The following is a 12,051-nucleotide window of genomic DNA, read 5'->3' as shown; positions in this document are numbered from 1 at the left end:
TCTGGTGGTCCCTTCTGGCCTTAAACTCTATGACTGCAAAACACCCAATAACCAGGCCAACATACAGTATTTATAAATTATCACAGGGAAGCTCCAAACCCATCACATCATCTATACTAATAAGAAACACATAAGACATCAAATGTTAGTTTTGAGCAACAGCTCCAAAAGGTTGCTTTAAAGTTACTAATATTAATATATTTGTATTGCCTCAAGGGGTGTCTACACTTCGCTTTTTTGGCTCCAAATTTTCCATGGTTGCTTATACTGTTTTAGCTCTGGATTAGCACCAAGGGGAGGCCTAATGTAGCCTGGGCTCCAGGTGGCTACCAATGTTTTAAGTATTGTGTTGTCTAATCCTGCCCAGCGCAGGTCTGTGCAACACAAGGCTTTGAAATGTTAGCTGACACCAGAGCTTTGTCTATACCAATGCTCCCACTATTGATGGCACAAGTGGAGCTGAAACTCTAGTGCCAACACTGCAGAATTAATTTTAAGGAAATATTCCATAGAGTAGACAAGAGTTAAGGGTGAGGATAGTATAATCATTGAAACATCTTTTGTAATCATAAAATGAAAAGTTTTCCTGTTTGGTTCGCATTTATTTCCCCTTTACATTTTTTGTTCTTGGAACTTTGGGAATAATGACTTCGAACTAGGTGGTAGTGGTTTCTGGTCATTTTCTTGTGGTTGCTAGGAGACAACATCCCTTAGGCAGCATATGTGACTCATAGACAACTCGTGCCTCTTGATAACACTTGGAGGGGGGGGGGACAATCTAAAGGGGAGGACACGTGACTGCCCCATGTGTCTCCTCTGCCCAGCAACCCCCCTGCCCTGTGCCCAGCCTGGGGCTGCTGCACTCTACCTGCTCTGCCAGAGTTTCCTGCAGGGGGCAGGGAAGGGAGGAGCTCTGTCCTTCTCTCACTACTCCTCTCCCCGCCTCCACACACCCCAACACATTTGGCCACTCTCTCTGGCAGCCAGGCCGGGAGAGCAGGATGGAGTCACTTCTCACACAGCTGAAGCTGGCTACTGTGGGTTGCTGACTCTGTGCAATGTGGCGGCTTCCTGAGCAAGAGCCTGGCTGGGGCGGCAGCCCACTCCGCCGTCTCTGCCCCCTGCCCAGGCCCAGCTGCCAGGGACAGGGGCTGAGTGAGCCGGTAACTCCTCACCCCCAGCACGTTTCTGACTTGCTTGTCCCCTGTCCCCAGCAGCTGGACCCAGGTGGGGAGCAGAGAGGGCAGGGCCACCGCCCCAGCCAGGCTCTTTCTCAGGCAGCCGCCACACGGTGCAGAGCAGTGATTTGGACTGGCCCCACCCCTTCCACTCTCCGCCCAGGCCCAGTTGCTGGGGACAGAGGACGAGTGTACTGGGGGATAGGTGCATCTGGAGAAGGGAGCCCTTTTGCCTCCGCCTTGGCAGGCCAAGCAGAAATCTGGGGTGACACTTGACCCCCCATGTTCTCCCCCGCCATGTTGCTTATGGTGTGACTGGTGCCAGATTTGGCAAAGCAATAGGCTTGTTATACACATGATTATAAAGTTACTTTCACAAATCATAGAAAATGAAAAATCTCCAAGAGTCTATATATGTGGCTCTGTGCACCGAGTAAAGGTCCTCCTCTATAAGCACAATAAATCAAATGTTTCAATCATATACATTACCGTTCTTAAATAAATAGGAGAGCATGCTTGAAGAGTTTTACTCTTGAATGCTAAAGATCAAATGCTGCACTTTTGGATGTATATGTTCATAACAAGCATTTTGATGGATCTCTGCCCAGGACAGTTGCACAAAAATGTGTGGCACAGCCAGGAACTGAACCCAATTCTCGAATCCCAGTGCCTTAAATGCAATACTATCCTTCCTCTCTTTTTATTATTTGAGAGCTTTGTGCTCACCCAGAGCTGTGCAGTCATATAAGAAGACACAGCACTTACCCCAAAGAGTTTACAGTATAGTTTAGAAATAGATCAAATAGTTCAGACATTTTTAGTGCACTGGGAAATTGTATTTGTTGAGATGGTGCAGATGTTATAGCTGAACGTCTTTGCATAAAGTGTATTTGAAGGAGAAAAGATAGTCTGAGGAACAGAATAAGTGGGAGTCTTAAATGGGTATTGGATCAGGGCTAAAAAGAGGGAGTCAGTTCCAAATTTTACAGGCTAACATGAAGAAGAAGGGGCAGAGATGAGATTGGGAGAAAGATTAAAGGAATTGGTGAGAGTGAGTCTTGGAGGAGTGAAGGGAGTAAGAGAAAACAGGAAGAAGAAGGTTTATGGTAGAAGTAAGCTACACTTGGTTGAAACAGCTGAGTCTGAATAGACTGGCACAAAGTGTGTTTGGTATTGAAATTGGGCAGTGTGAATGGTTCAGCTGGAAATCTGAACCTGAACAAACCAAGCAACATTGGAATCTGCTGAGTGTAATCCTGGCTCCACTGAAGTCAACAGGAGTTTTGCCATTGACTTTATTGGGGACAGGATTTCACCCTAAGTGTTTACAAGTTCACAGACTAACAGCATTGGCCTCTGTAATGATCAAGAAAAGGACTGTGCATGGAGAGTTAATCAAAGTCATATTTTTTTAACCATTGTCCCTGAAAACCAGGATTAATGTACTTTCTCAGGACAGACTGGGGAAGTGTGCACTGCCAGTGCTTTCTGTTTCGTGGATGAAATGAGAACCTAAGTTTCTAGAGCTGTAAATCTGGCACCTTTCATTAGCAATTAAAATCACCGATTAAAAAAAATAAAACACTGACCATCAAGTGTATATTTATTTTTAGACTTGAGCAGTATGAAGAAGCTGTGAATTCATTTACCCAAGTGCTTAAATTAGATCCCTTTTCTCTGGATGCGTATGTTGCAAGAGGAAATTCATACATGGAATATGGTCATGAAGTTGGCAACACCCAAGCACAGAAAGATTTCCTGAAAGCACTGCATCTTAACCCAAAGTGTGTGAAAGCCAGAATTTGCTTAGGATACAATTTACAGGTAATACACCAAAGATCATAGTCTGTAATATCCTGTGAAAAAGAGTGGAGCATTATTTTTCATATATAAAATTGTTTAGTCCATACTCCATACATAATAATACTGCAAACTAGTTTAACACTATTCAGCCAGATAAAATAACTTGTATCCTTAATGGAACCCTTTGTTACTCTCTATTCTTTCCCTAATCTCTTTAACTATTCTTTTCAATTAAAGGGATAGGCTGCAATTCCCTTTGAAATGTGTCTGTGCTGCATCTTACTTGATTGGTGGATTTACTGTTGAGTACCAAGAGACTTGATCTCCTTAGTCAGCCCAGAGAAAAATAGAGTCGTATTGGTAATCATGCCTAGATACCTTGTATGGTATTGTAATAAAAAACACTAGACACCAGGCTGCTACATACAAAGTGACTTAGATATTTTTGGTGAATCTATGTAAAGGAAAATCTTGTGTGTTAAGTCAATCCAAAACAAAGTGTTAACAAATGTATTAAGCCCCTTCAAAAAGGGCTTATATATAATGAAATCTGAAAACCACTTAGCTATACCCCCAAAAGAACAATCCTGCATTAGCAAAGTCATGTATGAATTGACATATTGTGTGTTTTTCTCCTCTCTAATTCCCATGATTTTATAACATTGTTACTGTGCTTTGTTGTTATACCCATTTGTCTGAAAAAACTCTCTTTCCAACGAAGTTGTGAGTTAATTTCGTGCCTGTGTAAATGAAGGACTAATTTTATCAGCCTGCATCAGGTTTACTTGGGTAGACCATGTGCAAATTTCCTCACACAGCTCTGCCAATATGTTTTAATTCTAATTAATTAATATTTGCACTGTGCTTTATAAAGTACTATCTAAGTATTGCGTGTTATCATCAGTCTTACAAAGCAGTCTTCCTGACATTGTTTTCAGTCATACAAGGAAGTCTCTTTCAACAACAGAGTGCTGGTTCTGCTGAATGGATCCAAATTGTGTGACTGTTTCTTGGGGAATCAGATGAGATTACTAAATTTATTTGTACTTGGTCAAAATTCAAATCCAGGTCTTCCAAGGTAGAATGTTAGTGAACCTGTGAATCAGTCATCAGAACTTGAAGAAGTGGGGTCTAGCCATTTACTTCTCTCACATCTTTCTATTCCCCTTCACTCAACAGCTTATCCTGCCCCATTCATATTTCCACCCCCCTTTTAGTCTCACATCTCTTACTCCTCCATAACCAGTGGGGCTGGGCCTACTTCCAGCCTGGGGATAAAATATCAGATCACTTGTCCATGGGCAGCTAAGACCTCAGATTTGGCTATATGACAATAAAACATAGCTGTCCCAATGTTAAGGTTATAGGCTCATATTCACAAGTAAACGAAAGTGAGATATTGTTGCTGTCTAACAGAATTTCTGTGCTTTCTTCATATACTGTTTTGAACAATTATGATGGTGTTTCTCATTTTTATTCTCTCGTATTTAGTGAGTGGCTCTCACTAGGTCTAATGTATTTAGTTTTTGATAGTGTGTAACCCAATGATTATTATTGTTGTTATTTTAATATCTCCAGGGAGAGAGGGTCACGACAAGACATTCTGATGTTATTGTGGGAAGGCAGGTGCATAGAAATGAGTCTTCACTTCATTATATTATCATACAGGGCAGACATTTAAAACTTGAGGCCAGAAGCCCAGGTACAACAGCAATTGCATGTGCAGTTCCTGCAAAGGTAGCATGTAAATGCAGTGGGTGTGTGGATATCTAACTAGCTATTTGCATGCATCTTTTCCCAATTTGTGCACAAAATTAAATAACTGAATGTGGCAACCTAGGGGCATGTGCAATTTTTCCATATGCCTATAAATTTTGAAAATATGGCCATTGGTACGTGGTATGTTTAATAATATTCATATGTTAAAACTCTTTTTAGGCCTTTGGAAAGTTTCAGAAAGCTTGGAATCAATTTACAGTTGCCATTGACATTGATCCAAAATGCCATATTGCCTATGATGGACGAGCTGTGATCTGTCTTCAGATGGGTGATACTTTTGCTGCATTTCAAGATACAAATGCAGCCCTAAAGGTAAATGTTGGTTTTCAGTTGATTTATAAATACAAACCTGCTATTATTAGGCTACTGAATAATGCACATAAATTTGAAGAACTGTGTATGAATAATTGTAGATTTAGATTAGGAGGTGCTTTCTATTTTTATATGTTTCCTTTAAAGAAAGAGTCTTGTTACTAATGTAGAAATGTGGACTTTGTTCAGATAAGAGTGCATATATTATTACATTTCAGCTCACTACCAGTGCTCAGCTGCTTACAAACCGGGGTGTCATTAACCAGTTTATGGGTTACTTAAACTGTGCTATGAAAGATTATCAGCAAGCAATTTCCATCAACCCTGGCTATGCTTTAGCCTATTTCAATGCAGCAAATATCTACTTTCATCACAGGCAATTTTCACAGGTAGGTCTTATGTTCTATTTTCATACCATTCTTAGAACACTTTTCCTTGACTAAGGAATAATGTCATTGATACAAATTAGTGTATAAATGTAAGATTTTCCTTGAATCTTTTAACATGTAATTTAACAATTTAGCTGTACTCTGATAGGGTATGAATTAATATATAGTAATGAGTAATATATAATACTACTATGTTCTATTACTGTCCGTTTTATCTGACGATCTCAAAGTGCTTTACAAATATTTATGAATAAAGACTCACACATTTTGTAGATGGGGGCCAAAATCTTCAAAAATTCCTAAGTAATTTAGAAACCTAAATCTCACTGCCTTTCAATGAGACTTAGGCTACTGAATCAGCCAGGTGCTTCTGAAATTTTTGCCCTGGAGACAGGGGCGACTCTTATGTTTTTTGCTGCCCCAAGCATGGCAGTCAGGCAGCCTTTGGCGGCGTTTCTGCAGGAGGTCGGCCCTGGTTACATGGATTCGGTAGCGTTTCTGCGAGAGGTCCGCCGGTCCCGCGCCTTTGGCGTACCCACTGCTGAATTACCACCGAAACCGTGGGACCGGCGGTCCTCCCGCAGAAACACTGCCGAAGGCTGCCTGACTGTCACCCTCTCAGCGACCGGCAGGCCGCCCCAGGCACGCGCTTGCTGTGCCGGTGCCTGGAGCCACCCCTGCCTGGAGACTAAGGCAAAGAGAAGTCAAGTAATTGTCCTAGTTTACACAGTAATTCAGAGACAGAGTGAGGAGTAGATCCCAAATCTCCTGTCTCACAGGCCTATGCTTTAACTACTAAGCCAGGTTTTCTCCCTGTTGTAATACACTCAGAGTCCTGAATCACTCCCTTCTGCAGAAATACCCTGGGGAGGGCCTGAGGTAATCAAACACCGAAGTTCCCCTTGCCACATTTTCCTAGTAAGCTTTTTGGAGGCAAGGACCATTTCATACTCTCTGTACAGCCTCTAACATAGTGGGAATAGGGTTGCCACCCGTCTGGTTTTCTCCTGGACAGTTTGGGTGTCCAGGTGCCATTTAACAAACCCTGATGTATGTTTTTTTTTAAACCTGAGGTGGAAACGGCAGAGCAGGGGTGGGTACTTGGGGAAGGAGGTGGAGAAGTAGGTGGGGCCTTGAGGGAAGAGGTGGAGCAGGGCCAGGGCCTTGGGGGAAGAGGCAGAGCAGAGGGAGGGGGCTTGGGGAGTCCAGTTACCAGCCATTAGAAAGGTAGCAACCCTAAGTGGGACCCCCACTCCTGATTGAAGCCTCTGGGTGTTACCACAGTACTACTAATAAATAATAGTAAATCATTCTGTTGCGAAAGAGTCGCTGAATTCTTCTTCTCAATGATCCTTGCAAAAACCTTGTCATTCTTGCAGAAATCCTGTGGATTTCTTCTGCCTTGATTATTAATACAATATAAAAATATATACAGCATTTCAGAAGTTTACATGGTGCATAATATCTTCATTTTATATATTTCACAGGCCAGTTCCTACTATTCCAAGGCATTACAGCTTGACCCACGGAATGAATCTGCAGTCCTGAATCGAGCTATTACAAATACATTATTACAAAATATCGAAGAAGCAAAAGAAGATTTTGAGAAGGCAATTTGTCTCTGCCCTTTCTCTGCAGCAGTGTACTTTAACAGGGCAAACCTCTATAGAACATTAAAGCAATATGAGCTAGCTGAGAAGGATATTTCAACAGGTACTTTTTGTTTAGTACCTGGCATAGTTTCAGCTTTAATAATAAAACAAATTATTTTGCCTCTATTTCACAGTTCAGAAAGTATTAGCAACTATTTCCATTTATGTATTTAATATATTTATTTAAGTTCTTAACTTCTATAGTAGTGGCTATGAGATTGAAAAGGGAGTTGTAATGAAAATGCCAGCTAAAAATTATTATTGTTTTTCTAATGAAAATTAACTAGTAGAACTGGGCAATTTTTTTTGGACAAATAATTTTATTTGCCAAAAAATGCAGTTTTGAGTCAACAGAAACTATTTGTGAATTTGAGTTGAATTTGACTAATGATTTTGGCCAGAAAAAAAACTTTTTTGAAAAAGTCTAAATGTCTCCTTTCACTGTTTTCAAAATTAAACATTTTGACTTTTTGTTTTTAAACAAAGCTTTGTTCTGAATTTATCTAGATGTAATTAAAAATCCCCCAAAATGATTATAACTCAAAAAGCCTAAATGTGTTATAAAGTTATTTCACTGGATTTTGATAGCAAAGTCCTTGAATCACAGCCCTATGCAAACTAGAGTACCATTGTTATGCTACTGTCTGTACTTTGCAGGGCCGGCTCCAGACCCCAGCGTGCCAAGCGCACGCTTGGGGCAGCGTCCCGTGGGAGGGCGGCTCCGGTGGACCTCCCTCAGGCATGCCTGCGGAGGGTCCGCTGGTCCCGCGGCTCCGGTGGAGCATCCGCAGGCGTGCCTGCGGGAGGTCCACCGGAGCCACGGGACCAGCAACTGGCAGAGCACCCCCCCGTGGCTGCCCCTGGTACTTTGAACCAATTAATAGTTGATTGCAAGTGCAATAATTTTTCCACCAACAATAAATATGATCAAGTCTTACTGAGAAGTTAACCAGTACACGCTTACAATATAATTTTGTCTAAATTATATGAAAACATGACTTGGGTAAAGATGTATAAAATTCCTTATTTTCACTGAATTTTTTCCATTAAAAGTAGATTATGAAATCTTATCTAGGGAGTTGATTACTGTAAAATAGGGAGTTTACTGGGAACTAGACTCTTTAAACAATAGATTAAACACTTTCCAACAGTTAGTTGTTTAAATACCTTTGAACAATAGGAAATCTGACTCTGAGACAATGTACATTGCTGGCCCCGAGGAATAGATTGATAATCATTTCCTACTGCTTGATTTTTGTTTTGGTGTTGAACCTGATTTGGGAGGGAGAATATGGCTTCTGATGCTTCAGCAGTTGCTAGAGTCAGATTTATAAACATGCCAGGATGATATCTAAAATCAAGAGGAGAAAAAGGAGAGACAAAGGGAGACAGTAAAAGTATAAATATCTTAACAAAACTACTTAGCTCCTGCTATAAAAATAATAGGAATTGGACATATGTATTTCCTATTGAGAGCATGTGGGTTTTGAAATATACTTTGTCTCAACTTTCAGATGGGCTTTTAGCATGTGCTATTTTTTATAATAATAATCCTAACAATCTTTTGAAATTTAAAAATGCCTTAACATTTATTTTTCATTTTTACAGCATTGTCAATTCAACCTAATGATGCTTTGATGTATAAACTTAGAGCTGATGTTCGTGGTAAAATGGGATTCAGTGAAGAAGCCATTGCTGATTACAAGCAAGCAATCAGCATTCAAGAAATGATCGACGCAATGTGAAAAGATTCCAGTTCCTGCAAAACAAGATAACAAGTTAGGTCTATTTACAGAGATTTGCCTTATTTAAATGAGAGAGATTCGTTTAATTACATCTCAAATACTATTTAGAAGAATGTATTATGTTAGCACTAGGCTTGGCACAAAAGGTTAGTTTTGTATACAAGAAAAAATTGTTAATGCTGTAATAATCCATCTTCATTTTTAGATGAATTTCTGCACGTTATCTTCCTGAATAATTTAATTGCTTGATTCAGTGCAAAAATTGAACAGAACTATTTAAGAACAGAATGCTAAAATTAAAGAAGTAATTTCACAAAGCGAACATTAGATTTTCTTTATTGATTGGCACCAAATGGCAGCTGGAGAATGAAACACAGACAAAGGAATAAATATAATTGGGGAAGGCCTCATCTTTATTTACTTGAGTCCAATGTGACGTTAATTGGCAAAATAACCAATATTTAGGTTTGGCCCCCTTTCATCCAACCCTTAGGATTCAGCCCACCACTGATTCCTCTCTCTCTCGCTCTCCCAGTGAGAGGGAATGAGTGTACACACAAGGTGTACCTGAGTCTTTGCTGACTTCAGGTCTTCCTTTCTACCTTAGGTTAATATGGTCCACCTGCCATCTCTTGGACCTCTTACACATTTGGACCTGAGAGCTGGCTCCTTTGAGGTTCTTACCTACACTGGACACCAGCTATAAATTGCATCAAAATTTACAAAATTTACAAACTCCACTGGTTAAATTTACAATGTGTAAATTACTGTTCTTTCTCTATACTAACCTAGAACAGGCCCCAGGATGCTGCTGGTGATCTAGTCAGACCCACTGCAGTCTTGTACATAGTTTGAATTGTATTTCTCTCAGTTAGAGGATGGGGGAGCAAAGCAGCAACAGCAATAGGATGGCTGCTGCATGCCAGTGAGGATGGTGGTGTATGAGTGCTAATCAGCTATCCCTTCCTCCTACAGTCCAGCAAATGGGTGGCAGGAGGAAGGAGAGAAATCTGTCCTTCCGTGCCCTCTCCAATCTCTGCACAAGCAGTGTCCATGTGCATAATGGGCAGGAAGGGTGTGGGGCAAAGTTCCAGAGCCGCCAAGCCAGCCTCTCCCTTATTGTGGAATGCTCATGCTGCTGAACACAGAGGCAGGCGCGCGCGCGTGTGTGTGTGTGTGTGTGTGTGTGTGTGTGTGTGTGAGCAAGAGAGATTGCTGTGCAGAGAGCTGGGGAGGGAGGCAGGGGCTGATGGGGTTTCCCCCTCCCTGTCTCAGGACTGGTTGCTTCCTGCTGCTGTCTAAACTTACAAGGCAGCACGCTGACACACTCTCTGTCCCCCAGAACACACTGTCTCTCCCGCCCCCATACACACACTCCCTATCACACACTCTCCCTCTCCTACCTCAGTTGAAAAGCAGCTGGCAATGCAGTAGGATGCCCATGGAACAATGGGATTGGCAAACCTGCATCATGTGACGCGGTCATGGCAAACCCTTTCCAAAGCACCCTGCAGCCAGTTGCACAGTGGGATTGCTACCACAATGCACTACTCTCTTTGCCATTGCAAGAGCTGCTAATGTGGAGCACAGTGTGCACATGCAACAGTGTCTACTCAGGATACTCCCTACACTAACACCGGAACAAATCAACATACCCTTAGAGCCCCGACCAGGGTTATTCTATCTACTACCCAAGATCCACAAACCCGGAAATCCTGGATGCCCCATCATCTCGGGCATTGGCACTCTCACTGAAGGACTATCTGGATATGTGGACTCTCTACTCAGACCCTATGCCACCAGCACTCCCAGCTATCTCCGTGACACCACTGATTTCCTGAGGAAACTACAATGCATTGGTGACCTTCCAGAAAACACCGTCCTAGCCACCATGGATGTAGAGGCTCTCCACACAAACATCCCACACACTGATGGAATACAAGCTGTCAGGAACAGTATCCCTGATGATGCCACAGCACAACTGGTTGCTGAGCTCTGTGCCTTTATCCTCACACACAACTATTTCAAATTTGATGACAATATATATCTCCAGATCAGTGGCACCGCTATGGGCACCCGCATGGCCCCACAATATGCCAATATTTTTATGGCTGACCTGGAACAACGCTTCCTCAGCTTCCGTCCACTCATGCCCCTTCTCTACTTACACTACATTGATGACATCTTCATCATCTGAACCCATGGGAAGAAGATTCTGGAAAAATTCCACCACGATTTCAACAGCTTCCATCCCACCATCAACCTCAGCCTGGACCAATCTACACGGGAGGTCCACTTCCTAGACACCACGGTGCAAATAAGTGATGGTCACATTAACACCACCCTATACCGAAAACCTACCGACCGCTATGCCTACCTTCATGCCTCCAGCTTCCATCCCGGGCACACCACAAGATCCATTGTCTACAGCCAAGCACTGAGGTACAACTGCATCTGCTCTAACCCCTCAGACAGAGACCAACACCTACAAAATCTCCACCAAGCATTCTCAAAACTACAGTACCCGCACAAGGAAATAAGGAAACAGATCAACAGAGCCAGACGTGTACCCAGAAGTCTCCTACTGCAAGACAAACCCAAGAAAGAAACCACTGGCCATCACATACAGTCCCCAGCTAAAACCCCTCCAACGCATCATCAGGGATCTACAACCCATCCTGGACAATGATCCCACACTTTCACAGGCCTTGGGTGGCAGGCCAGTGCTCGCCCACAGACAACCTGCCAACCTGAAGCATATTCTCACCAGTAACTTCACACCGCACCATAGTAACTCTAGCTCAGGAACCAATCCATGCAACAAACCTCGATGCCAACTCTGCCCACATATCTACACCAGCGACACCATCACAGGACCTAATCAGATCAGCCACCACCATCACTGGTTCATTCACCTGCACGTCCACCAATGTAATGTACGCCATCATATGCCAGCAATGCCCCTCGGCTATGTACATCGGCCAAACTGGACAGTCTCTACGGAAAAGGATAAATGGACACAAATCAGATATTAGGAATGGCAATATACAAAAACCTGTAGGAGAACACTTCAACCTCCCTGGCCACACAATAGCAGATCTTAAGGTGGCCATCCTGCAGCAAAAAAACTTCAGGACCAGACTTCAAAGAGAAACTGCTGAGCTTCAGTTCATCTGCAAATTTGACACCATCA

At 42.4% G+C, this 12,051-nt stretch overlaps 1 protein-coding gene across 5 annotated transcripts in view; it reads left to right on the top strand.

Moving 5' to 3' along the window:
* TTC6 (tetratricopeptide repeat domain 6) overlaps positions 1-9,175 on the top strand; it is a 137,184-nt gene extending 128,009 nt beyond the window's left edge. For all 5 annotated transcript variants that reach the window (XM_039539077.1, XM_039539076.1, XM_039539075.1 and 2 more), the window contains 5 exons: positions 2,792-3,002; positions 4,920-5,072; positions 5,291-5,461; positions 6,949-7,174; positions 8,722-9,175. In XM_039539077.1, the coding sequence (XP_039395011.1) occupies positions 2,792-3,002; positions 4,920-5,072; positions 5,291-5,461; positions 6,949-7,174; positions 8,722-8,858 (898 nt within the window). In that variant the 3' untranslated portion in view covers positions 8,859-9,175. The remainder of the gene's footprint in view (positions 1-2,791; positions 3,003-4,919; positions 5,073-5,290; positions 5,462-6,948; positions 7,175-8,721) is intronic.
* The last annotated feature ends 2,876 nt before the right edge of the window (positions 9,176-12,051 follow it).

Source organism: Mauremys reevesii, linkage group 4 (genome assembly GCF_016161935.1).
Source record: "Mauremys reevesii isolate NIE-2019 linkage group 4, ASM1616193v1, whole genome shotgun sequence".
In the NCBI taxonomy this organism is placed as follows: domain Eukaryota; kingdom Metazoa; phylum Chordata; order Testudines; family Geoemydidae; genus Mauremys; species Mauremys reevesii.
Note: the sequence above shows the minus strand (reverse complement) of the source record. Positions and strands in the feature narration are given on the sequence as shown.